We start from the raw sequence: 12,651 nt of genomic DNA, 5'->3' as shown, positions 1-12,651 counted from the left end.
TGGCCGCCCAGCGAAACAGGGCTGCTAGTGAGGGGAACTCAGGGCAGAAACGCCTGCGGAGTGAGTCCACCCCATGTCCTGTGCCCCATCACGGCTGCTGATCTTAACCTGCACTTGCCTCTCAGGGTTCCACTCATCACTCCTTGCAGAGAGCAAGAGGGGGCTGTCTGCTGTGGCTGTCCACCATGCCTCAGCCCAGTGATTAACTTAGAAGCTCTGTCATTGTTCAAGTCCAATCACAAGTGTTCCACAGAATGTTCTCTGCCCTCTGTTCCCCTCTCCCCGTGGCGTGAGTGCTTTCACTGGAAAGGACAAACAGACCGGAGGCTTGAGGGAGACTGGGGGGATGTCGGGACTCTTCCTCCTCCCCACCTGCTTCACTCTTCCTCAGATGGGTGCTGGCATGAGCCCTGGGATGGTCAGGGGACACACAGCCTCCACATGCAACCAGATACATTCAAAATTCAGAGGACGGGGGATTTGGGGTCACTTGGTTCAAATATGCAGCCTTTCAGGAGACTTGGCTTGGGATTTTTTTTTTTGTTTTTTTCACGTGACTGTTCAGATGAACCACAGGCCTCCCCTCTGTCAGCCCACAATTGACATGCTTCATAGGCACCATAGTCCCAAGGGGACAGCGTCAAAGCTTCCTCTCTGAGGCTCCTAGGCCGTGCAGACTGCATACTACATGTGCTATGTATAGATTGGGCTCTGCTTAAAGTGCAGGAAACCTTTTTAACAGTGTCTCAGTTGCTCAGGCAAAACATGCTGTAGTGCTTTGAGGTTTGGTTCGGTTTTGTCAGTGACAAGCAGGAGCAGGTGGTGTGGATAGTCCATAAGCTGTCTTATCAAAGTGGTCAGTGAACCCCGAAGCTTCGGGTCTGCAGGTCTCCCTAAGACCTTCTGGTTCTTTGTAGCCCCAGGCCCTGGTGTCTGTCTGTCGTGGCCAGGTGTCAGCAGGAAGGCCTCCTGGAGGGGGTGTCTCTTTGTCCTTCACAGCCCTGTGTCCTTTGTAGATGGCTCTGCTTGGTCACAGCATGGCCAACAAACGTGCCTGCATTGTTCCTCCACACAGGAATGTCACCAACAAGATTCTGATGTGGGGTAGATCCTGTGAATGTGAATATATACAGACGCACACACAGATGCCTCTGTGTAAGGTCCACCTCCTTATTAGCAACACAGAATTTATATCTTAACAGAATGATTAGCTTCCAGTCAGGAATGCTAACATTTTAGTACCATGATTTAGAATCAGGCTAAATTTGTCAAATGTCTGAAAGTGAGGTTTTTCAGAAATTATTAGGTAATTTTTTCAATTTAGGATTTATAGTCACAATTAGTACATCATAATGATGTTTCCAGGATAAAATACCAGTGGCTCAACTTTTCTGGCCACAAATGTACAACATATATCAGTTTATTTTTGGAGATCTGAAAAATTAGCTACTGTAAATAAAGTCCCCAAGAAGATTTCTCCGGGAAAGAGGTGAACTTACAGTAATGTGGGTGATATATTATTAATTAATAACTATGACCAGCCGCTGCTTCAATTAAAAGGACAACGGATGAGAAGGACTAATAGAAAGGATATGCTGAATTTTAATCTTGCAGGCACTAAGGTCTGTCGAAAGACTAGGGAAGGTCATTTCTGGGCATTTTGCAGGAGGCCTTCGTATTAGAGATGTCGCCTGCTATTCCTTGGTCTGGGAAGGTTTACTGAGTACTGACTACGTGTCTCTCTTGGGCGCTGTTCCTTTGCTTGCCAGTAATGGAAACCACCTTCAGTAGCTTAAGGAGAAAGAAGAATTTCTTGGAAGGCCACAGGGGTCTCCTAGAACCCAGGGATAACAGTGCCGATAGGCCGGGGCAGTCTCCATGGGCCTGAGACTGGAAGTCCCAAAGCCCCTCATCTTACTCTGAGTCCTTGTGCCAATTTAGACAGCCCAGCATCTGTGTCTCCATTTAGAAGAGGGAATCTGATTGACCTGTCTAGACACAAAAGGACAGGCCCAGGTAATGTAGCCATGGCTGCAGTTACGATAAGACAAGCAGGTTCCTTTGGAGAGCCATGGTACCATGTGGTAGACCCACACAAGAAGTGCACCTAGAAGTGTAGTTCTGAAGACTCACCCAAGAAGGCGCCAGCTGAGCTGAGCCACCAAGGATTAGCAGGTCTTTTCCATCCAGGTCAGTGAGAGAGGATATCCCAGGCTTGGGGAAGAACCTGTGGAGAGACTGGTGTCGCAGGTGGGAGTGTGCAGCGCCCTGGCAGCCTGTTTCCTGTCGGGGCAGCAGAGTGAGATGAGGCTAGACCAGGAAGCAGTCCCAGAAATGACAGTATCATCCTGAAAGTGGTAGGACAGGGCCTGGAGAATGGGGACCTAGATCAGATTTATATTCAGAAGTTCTGCCCCCTAGAGTCGGTCGCTTTGTGAAGTGCCAGCTTTCCATAGCCCCCGCCCTGCCCCTGTCCTCCCAGAGTTGAGATGACCTGAGGCCTTTGGGAGCAGCTTCCAAGCAAAGTCTAAGCCTGGGATTCCCCCTCTCCAGGCAGGAGTCCCCTCCCAGCAGGAGCCCAGGCTGTGGGAGCAGCCTCATAATAGTATGGCTAGTGACCCTTCTCCTTCCTATTGCTCATTTATCTGACTTTAAGCACAGTTAGTGTATTTTTAGAATAATAATGTGGAGTTAATTAGCCTTCTCCCTTAAAAACGCCACCTTTTCCATGTAATTATCATATAGCAGCAGTTCCATAAAGCCTTCCTAACGTGGCATTCCCCTGAATGCATTCCAGAGTGGAACGGGACCTAACTGGCTGTTGAGTCTTTTCAAAATTTTTTCATTGTCTATTTTATACCCAGCCTGTAATGAGAAAATGAACTACTCCTGGAAAGACTAGGTGCTGCTCAGCCTTCACTTGCTCTCGCTCATATTGGAATGATAGGGGAGAACATATGGAGGCCCCCACCGTAGTTAACTCACCAGAACCCCTCAACACAGTTTTCTCTCTCTGCAGGTCACGCAATATTTAAACTCACATATCTAAGCAATCACGACTATAAACACCTCTACTTTGAATCGGACGCTGCTACCGTCAATGAAATTGTGCTCAAGGTAAGTGTTCCTTCTTGAACCAGAGACGGGGTAGGTGGGTCCAGCTTCTGTTCTGACTGTTTCGGGCATGGCCGCAGCCCCACCCACTCCGCAGCTCTATACAAGGCTCCCGGGCCCAGTTTGGCAGAGGAGGAGCATCACAGCTTGCCAGCCACCTAGGGGTGAGTGCCTGTGCCAGGGGCCACACCAGCCCCAGGTCAGCTGCTCTGCATCTGCTTCAGTCAAAGCAGGACCCTTTTCAGTTTCCTCCCAACCCCGATAACCCTGGCTCTTCCTGTATTTGTTTATTCCTTTTCTGTACTGTTTAGTTTCCTGCAACTATTGTCAGGAGCTCCTTGAAGCTCCTAGAGCAGACTCTGAGGAAATTATTATTGTTTTGAAGATACCTTAATTATGCTCAAGGTGATTTTAGCAACCTGTTCTAAACATACCTAACTTTCTGCTAGACTTGTATGTCACCATACCTTAACAGTATACTCACCGAGCACCTTCCATGTGCCAGGCCAGGGCCTGGGATGCCACAGTGACAGATTCTGTCCCTGCCCCTGGAGAGCTTTTTCTCTACCAGAGGAAACAGGCATAAAACAGAAAATTACAAAGAGATTGTTAGTCTCAAAGGTGTGGGTGTGTCACAGTAAACTGACTTGGGGTGGAGGTGTGGAGGCAGGGAGAGCTGAACCCTGAAGGATGACTGAAAAGGCACAAATGTTGACCAGGTAAGGAAAGAGGAAGCACCACAGACAGGCAGCCTGGGAATGGGCTGAGGCAAGGCAGGCACAGGGGACTAGGGGGCTGGTGGGGCTAGGCCATGCAGGGCCTTGCAGAGTGGAGTGTGGCTGAGGGGAGCTCTGCTTGGCATGGGAAGCTCCAGGGGTCTTGTGGATTTGGGAGGTCTGGGATGGGACCCAAGATGGTACGTTTCCAAGAAGCGCCAGGTGCTGCTTTGGCCGCTGGTTTGAGCACCACACTCTGAGTAGCCCTGAACTAGGGGTCTCAGCCTCTCCCAAGCAGAGAATCCTTTCTTCAAGCCAAATCTTCCATAGGTTGATCAGATAGGAAAAGCAGCTGCTGTGGCAGAGCAGCGGTGAGGACCAGAGAGGACTCCCCCACCCCTAGTTGTGTGATCCTGGCTAGTCACATCACCTTTCTGGGCCTCAGTGTCCCCACCTGTAAAGTGGGGATCATGGTACCTATGCTACCCCACCCCACCAGGGCTTCTAGAGTACAAGTCAGATGAGACATGGTAAACCTATGTAAGTTATCATTCAGTCTCTTCTTAAGAGTTGAAGTCATCAAATAATAGCAAAAATAGCGAAGATATGCTGAGGGACTGCCCAGTGCAGGACCTGGGCCAGAGGTTCTGCGTGTCCCATCAGAGTGCATCTTCACAGCTCTGTGAGGTCATGAGATAAAGTTGTTCCCATTTCCCAGATGAAAAGTGAGGCTCAGGAATAAAGTAGCAAAGCCAGGATCATGACTCTGGTAAGCTGGCAGAACCAGAACTTGCCCCCAGATTTGACAGATGTCAGACTTGTGTTTTAATTCCCCAGATGTGCATGACCTAAGAGTTGAGTGGGAGATTTCAACGAAATAGAACTGCGGTCCAGGAATATATTGAGACACATTCCCCATGGCTGCAAAAGATTTTCAAAAGGAGTAGATGGCAATTTAAAAGAGCAGCTGGAAGGACAGTTTGGAGCAGGGACAGAGTAGCATGATTAGCTGGATGAAAGATAGAGGGTTCATAGACCACCCTGATCAGAGGCCCCCTTGGACCAAGGAGTGGGGACACAGGGCCTGCATGGGAGTGCTTGCAGCCAGCGAGCTTCGAGTTACCCACTGGAGCATCACAGACAGCACAGGCACCTTGTGCAGAGTGTTCAGGGACCTGGCAGAGAAATATTCCATTACCCCGATAAGGGCTGGACTTTTTTTTTTTATAGCCAGCATTAAAATATTCAAGACTTGAGAAGGATTCTAGTAAAATTATAATCCTGTGTTTGACATCAAAATAATTTTCACAACAGCAGATTGATGACAGAAACACAGGTTTATGACTTCAGTATGAGACTGTGGAAGATCAAGTGCGGAGAAATCATTTTACACGTCCAAACGCTCCCTCGAAGCAGATGCCTCTCCGCAGAATCCCTGAGGCCTGTCACCTTCCCTAAGGTGTCTGTTTCCATATCAGAATATTTGTAGAAATATTGCATCATGCACAAGACTCCAGAAGAGTTATAGCATACCCAGGCCTGAGTTACTTAGAGCTAATGATCATGATCCTGATGGAAGATGAGATAGTACTTCTCCCACCTCTGATTTTTTTTTTTTTTTTTTTTTTTTTGAGACAGAGTCTTACTCTGTTGCCTAGGCTGGAGTGTAGTCATGTGATCTCTGCACATTGCAACCTCCACCTCCCGGGTTCAAGTGATTCTCCTGCCTCAGCCTCCTGAGTAGTTGGGATTACAGGCACCCACCACCACGCCTGGCTAATTTTTGTCTATTTTTAGTAGAGACGGGATTTCACCGTGTTGGCCAGGCTGGTCTCGAACTCCTGGCCTCAAGTGATCTGCCCACCTCAGTCTCCCAAAGTGCTGAGATTACAGGCATCAGCATCAGACAGGAAAAGCCGCCACGCCCGGCCCCATCTCTGATTTTTATAGCAATTGGAATACTTAGTTTTATCCACCATTCCTGCAGTGTCATGAGTGTGTCTTTGTGAGCTTTGCATCAGTACCAAGCAACAGAAGCCAGCCGTGTGTCCTGGAACTTGGCAGAAATGTTGTTGTCATCAGAAGCTCTTCAGGGGTCAGTTTAGACTCTAGTAATGCATGCTGTTGTTCTAGAATTCAGGAATTTTACATAAAATGAGAGCTTAGATGGAAATTGAGGGGAGGAAATAAGAGCCCCAATCTGATGTCAAATAAACGATCATGAACAAGCAAGCCTCCATCGAGCTTTTTGCGCTTGTAGAAATATGAACGTCTCCCATTTATTGAACACCAGCTACATGCAGTACATCTTATGTCCATTATCTTGTTTAATCTTCCTGACCGCCCTCCAGAATGTAGGCATTGTCCCCGTTTTATAGACGAGGAGATGGAGGCCCGGGGTCACAGAGCACACAAGGGTAGAGCCTCTACTTGAACCTGGCCCCGAGAAGCTCCAGAGCCGCCCTCTTCCCACCAAGATGTCACTGAGCTAAGCCGTGGGTGGCCCCTAATTCCACAGGCTTTGACATGAATCTCAGAGGAATTGTCGGGCTCTTCAAATCAGGTTCTTCTCGTGATCGAGTGATGGAGGCTGCGGCTTTATTGACCATGAAAACTCCCTATATTTTTATGCCTTAAGCTGTAAACTGCATTGAAAGTGAAACACTCTATAGTGCATAAAATTGTGCAAGTTTAAGCCACAGCATATTAACCAGCTAATGGCAGACCAAAGGGCGTTTTTATCTTTTGATTATTACATTAATCTTCCATTAAAATTATCTATGTGATTATCACAAAGCACTGAAGATAATAAATTTGGGAAATAGTTGGCTTGTTAAGGATCATTTTAAAATGCTTTTGTCAAGTTATATGTGCCAAAAATACGCTGAAAACACTAGGTTGGCTAAGTGTGCAAACAATATAATCCAAGATTGCTTTTATTAAGAATGAATAAAACCTCTTATTTCCATACATTGTATTGTCCCAAATCATCAACCTGGCCCTGCGGTCCTCATGATTTATTGCTCTCAGCTGGTAACTTGGCGAGGCAGCGGGCAGAGTGTGTCAGGCCTTCTGTACTCACGCACCAGCCTTTAACGCCTGCTGCTCCAACCAGCAGAGCAGAAAGTTGGGAGGGACAGTGTTGAAGTCTCGGCCATCTGAGGCGTTGCCATGTCGCGCTGCCTCTCCCCGGAGTGCTCTGGTTCCTTCTCGGAGTCAGCAGAAGCTCCTTTCCCTCTGGCACAGGACACATGGCCCTCAGAGTAGAATCAGCAGAGGCAGTGGCCGGCCTCTCTTGTCAGAAATATTCGGCCTTCTAGTCATAACTTTTAGATACTTGCAGGTGAAGAGAGAGAGCGTCTGTTCACCAAAAGCCCCAGCCAGAGGAGCAGAGGAGGTGAGGGGCTGCAAAGCGGGAAGGGGTGTTTGCCAGGCGCCTAACACCTTCTAGCTTTGTGACCTTGACTAAATGACATTATTGTCATTGGCCTTGACTTCCTCACCTGTGCATAGGGATGACAGTGGCGTCTGTCTCAAGGTTATTGTGAAGATTCCATGGACACTGAAAGGCACTCCGAGCAGTGCCAGTTGCCACCACTGATTTCACACTGCTGCTGCCACCCCTGCCCAGGCACAGGCTGTCCTCTGCACTGGGGCATGTGCATCCCACTGTAGCACCCCTCCCTGGCTCCCCCCCACCTCATTTCACGAAGCCAGCCAAGCTCTCGCAGTTCCAGGGACACTCCCCTGCAGTGTGCCCCTGCTGTGCCTTGATGCATGCTGCGTTTCTCCTCCCTATTGTGTACTCAGAAGCTCCTGTGTGTCCCTCAGAAGCCAGCTCACTCGTTTCCTCTGGAAGCCTTCCCTCCTCCGCACCTCCCTGATACTCAGCCCCATTCCTTAGTGCTCCTCTGCCTGCTGCAGTGCTGGTTCTGCTGCTGGACACTCACTCACCAGGCAGCAGGCTCCCCAGGGCCAGGACCAAGTGTCAGGGCTGTAGTGCTGGGGAAGCGCCTGGCGGTGCAGCTGCTACACAGAGTGGGAGATGCACATGTGGCTCCGGCAGACTCCCAGGGCTTCGTGGAAGCAGCAGCCCCGCCCTTCACACAGGGCTCTCACAGGCCCTCTCACGGCTCTCACCCTGACTGCCGGGTGGCCTAGGACACTTTGGCCTCCCTCTCTGAGCCTCTTTCCTTTTTGTCAAGGGAGCCCTGCCTGGCCGGGCGCTCATGAGCCCAGAAGGAAGCACTGTAGTGGGAAGCTCTGCGTCTGGCTGGTGGGAGGCTGGATGGAGGGCCTGTCTTGGTTTGCTTTTCATCCCTATGTTCTCGGCCTTCACACAGGGAAAGGCAGGCTCAGAGACGTTATGTGCATGTCCAGGTCACACAGCAGGTGAGAGGCAGAGCCAGGCGGCCCAGGGCACAGTCCTCCGGGAGTGGCTCATGCCAGGAGGGAGCACGGACTCCGGAACCTGGAGAGCTTGCCGCTCACCGACTGGGAAGCCTGAACAGGCCACTTGGCTTCTCCAAGCCTCTGTTTTCCCATCGTAGAGCGGCGGCTCTGGGCCCAGCCGCTGCCAGGTTGCTGTGATGACTGGACTCCTTCCACACGACAGCACCTGGCCCTGAGGCACCTGGCCCAGGTCAGGGCCTTCCCTGCCACCCCCTCCTATGCCCTGGGTGAGTAGGGAGCGGCTGGCGAGGTGACCGGGCTGTGTGCTCTTGCTTCTAGGTTAACTACATCCTGGAATCGCGAGCAAGCACTGCCCGGGCTGACTACTTTGCTCAAAAACAAAGAAAACTGAACAGACGTACGAGCTTCAGCTTCCAGAAGGAGAAGAAATCCGGGCAGCAGTGACACTGGCCTCCAGCCTCAATCTGTTCCGTAGTTCAGAGCCTGCCTGCCAGGGCCAAGTGCCCTAGAGCCCACCCAGTGTCCTGAAGTCCTCGGGGGAAGGCCAGCTCCTGGCTCACTGGCACAGGGCAGGCGGGCCCTCGGAGAAGGTGTTGGGGGGCCCCCTAGGAGGGAGTGCTGGGGACATTGCCATGGGGCGGAAACCTGCTTGGCAGTAGCTTTGATGAGTGATGCCTGGGGGCCAGACCACCCCCTAGAGGAGCCTCGTGCCACCCAGCCACCTTCACTGCCTGCCACCCTGCCCGAGGATGTACAGAGCTGTGCCCACACATTTCCTTGCAACTTGATCAAATTTCTTAAAGCAAACAAAGAACAAAAATGTACATTTCTGGTTTTCCTTTTAATAAACAGGTGTACTCTTCATCATGGTTGGTATGGTGGACCATTCTTTGGGGCGGAGGATTGATTATGTTATTCTCTAAAATCTGTTCCCATATTGAACAGGCAGATTGGAAAAGCTATGGTTCGATTTCTCAGAAGAAATGTTTAGGTCTTAGTCAATAGTTTTAACTATGCCATTTGTTTAAATGAGTGCATTTGCTTCGAGGGTAGTGTCTTACTAAAAGTTAGGAACAGAGACCTGGTGGTGTGTCCAAGGCCGTGTCACTTTCCCCTTCAGCACACCCCAGCTTCTGACCTCAGAGCCCAGGAGCTGTGTGGACAGTGCGGGGTGCCCGGAGGAGGGCGATGGCTGGTGCGGAGGCCGCGCTTCTGGCCAGACATGTCTTTCCGTTTCTTAAGTAGCAAGTGTAGGTTTCAGCTGGCAGTTCCACCTGCATGTGGATTTTCCCAGGATTGGAATTTTCTCTGCTTCGCTGCCTTGGAAGGGGCCGCATTCCCCTTTCCTCTTCTCCTTACAGTGCCTGCCTCCTTGTTCAAGCAGGCGGAAAGCTGCTGTTTCTCACGTTTCAGGGAGGGGGTGAGCGGAGGGAGACCTGTGTCCGTGCCGTCCGGCTCCCTGGGTGGGAACAGGCAAGGGATCAGACGCCCCTGACACCACGCCTCTGGCCACACCAGATGCCTCTGCAGTCCTCGACAGCCTCTTCAGTGCCCCTCCTGCGGCGATGTCCTTTCTTACTGTCCCCAGCCGGGGCTGGGGACCGGTGTGTCACTGAGGACCTGCATTAGAAACATTTTTTAAATTGTTGTACAGGAAGAGATGTGTCTAAAACAGCATCTCAAAGCTGAGTGTATTTCTTTGCGCAAGGGGTCATGTTGATGAATTCTTCTTTCATTCTGATCTTTGTTCAGCCGACAGGAGCATCCTTTTCTAATGTCTTCCATTCCTACCCCCTACCCAGAATTAAAAGAAATATTTGTAGCTTGCTATCTGTATTTGAATTTTTAGCAATTTTATATTTAGATATCTTTGAAAAATGTAAATGACTAATTTGGTCATTAAATCTTGTGACATATTCAATATTAAAATGATATTAAAATAAAAGTCGTATAAATACCCATTTTTGCATGTTGCATTGAATTCTTGAAGTCTGGAGTACGTGCTGCTGAAAACCATGACTGCCTGGAGCCTGCTGGGTGGTGGCATTTGCTGGCAGTAGACGAGGAAGCAACATCTCTGAAATGCACAGAGGCCTCTTCGGTGCTAAGCACGACAGGCTGGCCCTCTTCACTCAGGGGTGACACCAAAATCATCACCTCTTTCAGCCACAAAATCAATACCCTTCTCTTACCGTGAAATGCGACACTCTCAGTTTACATAAATACATGGCCGGGTGAAGGAAAAGTGGAAAAGGGAACACAGCAGCCACCGCCCAGGCCCAGCACTGATCGAGACTACATTCAGCTTTTCCTCAGCCCCTCTCCCCCACCCCGTACCTAGATCTCTAAAGACAGGACCGTGAGCTCTAGGACACAGGCATCTCACACTCTCCCCGGCACGGGCTGGGCAAGGCAGGAGGAGCTCGGCACACCCGAGATAACGGAAGTGACTGATGGACCCCACTTCTGCTTCCCACCAGGTCCCCTGACCTGGCCCCGGTGTGGCCCCTGCCCAAGACAATGTTAAAAGTCACAGCGTTGATGATAATTCACAACTGGGCCTCTGAACTCGGTGGAGGACTTGCAAGGTGTGGGCTGCCTGGCAGGCCTGGGCAGTGGGTCCCGGGAGCCCTGGCCTCGCTGGCCCCTGGGAGCCACCCTCCTCTTCCAAGGGCCTGCTGTGTGCTGCCATCTATAAACATGCAGTAACGAAACCCGCACAGGCTGCCTCCGTCAGGTCCCATCACCACCTCCATTTCAGGGGTTAGGACTTGAGAACTGGAAGGGCCACTTCACTGGCCCCAGACTCACCGTGAATGACTGGCGGACACGGTAGCCCTGCTCTTAACCACTGGGCTCTGCCCTCCACAGGTGGCAGCCATGTGGCTCCAAGCTGGTTCCTTCCTCTTGGGCCCTCATTTTCCTGAGCTGAAAATGAAGGTGCTGGATTAGAGGACCCCGCAGACCCTCCTAAAGCATGTCCTAAATGTCTCAGCATCGTGGGAGCCCAGCTTTGCTTCCAGGGGTTTCTGTTTGCCAATCTTTGCCAGAGCCTCTCTGCTTCTGAGGGAGGGTGGTAAGAGCTGAGAATGCTGTGAGCTCATCTAGCCCAGCCCAGAGACACTTCAGCCCACTTCGGCCTCTGCCTGCATGCCTCTGGCAGTGGAGTGCTCACTGCTGCTCAACTCAGCACTTTCCCTTGTTGGCCAGTTTGATCATTCTTAGCAGGCCCTGCCTGCTTTGGGCCATACTTGCCCCCACCTCTGAGGCCCAGGTCCAACCTGTAGCCCTGCATCGCCGGCCTTGGCACAGCGCATTCCCGTCCCTGGCCCTGAGCCGGCAGCTGCCTCCAGACACTTCCTATCCAGGCCCCCAGGACCAGAGTGCACCACGCCTCAGATGCCACTCAGCTGTATGGGGACCACAGGGATGTCTCCCTGTGTCTCCTCTGCATGGATTAAAAGGCTGGGAGGTGATCCCCACCCCCGACATGTCCCTGAACACCTGCCAGCTGCTGCTTAGGGCCCCCCGCTTCCCCAGATCAGGGACTACAGAACATCAGGGCGAGCAAAGACCAAACCCGGCCGTCAACACAGGCCAAGAGTTGGGGGCGAGTGGCCTCTGGCCACACCACTGTGAACTAACTGCATGCGGGCCGCCCACGTGCACCTGGAAGGTACCAGGGAGGCAGGAGAGGGCAGTGGGCAAAGTCCTGAGGTACAAGGCGCAGCCTGGCTAGGCTGGTGGGGGCTGGGGACACTCATGTAGGATCCTTACCCGCCTGCTGGAGGGAGCCCCTCTCAGCTTCTTCATGGACCTCTGCGCACCCTCTGACTTGAACAAGCCCCTTCGCCTCCTGGAGCTCCAAGACTCCTGTGACAAGATGGGTTGTTAAGCCAAGGCCAGGAGGATGAAGCGCCAGCGCTGTCTCCCAGTGGGTGTGTCCTTGGGTGAGTTACTCTACTTCCCTGAGCCTCAGTTTCCTCTTCTGTTAAAGGGAGACAGTACCAGCTCCTTCAGAGGGGCACGGTGAGGGTGGCGTCAAGTTCCTGGCCAGGCCTGGCCAGGCTATGCTGCGGCTTCACGGAGCAGAGGCTCACTCTCTCCACACGAAGCCAGCTGTGGGTCTCCATGACCTCCGGGGGCTTCCACAAGGACTGGGACCGGGGCAGGAGGGCCAGAGAACAGGGCAGCAATGGCAAAATGCTAAGGCTGGAAAGAGACACGGGCACCTCTCGTTCCCACACACATCCCATCGGCCAGAACCCACCGTACGGTGCCGCCTACTCCAAGAGGACAGGCAGCACCACCGCCCGGGCATTGAAGGGCACAGACGTTTGGGAACAGTTGTAATATCTGCCACCAAGAGGTGACTCCATGCTCCCCAACATCACCGTTCACAGGCTCC

The 12,651-nt window shown here is 51.6% G+C and overlaps 1 protein-coding gene across 1 annotated transcript in view; it reads left to right on the top strand.

Moving 5' to 3' along the window:
* MAPKAP1 (MAPK associated protein 1) overlaps nt 1-10,204 on the top strand; it is a 266,192-nt gene extending 255,988 nt beyond the window's left edge. The window contains 2 exon segments of the mRNA XM_021927651.2: nt 3,020-3,117; nt 8,562-10,204. Coding sequence (XP_021783343.1) covers nt 3,020-3,117; nt 8,562-8,687 — 224 coding nt within the window. The 3' untranslated portion in view covers nt 8,688-10,204.
* The last annotated feature ends 2,447 nt before the right edge of the window (nt 10,205-12,651 follow it).

This window comes from Papio anubis, chromosome 13 (assembly GCF_008728515.1).
Source record: "Papio anubis isolate 15944 chromosome 13, Panubis1.0, whole genome shotgun sequence".
NCBI lineage: Eukaryota > Metazoa > Chordata > Mammalia > Primates > Cercopithecidae > Papio > Papio anubis.
The sequence above is the reverse complement of the archived record's forward strand: the minus strand, read 5'-3'. Positions and strand labels throughout refer to the sequence as shown.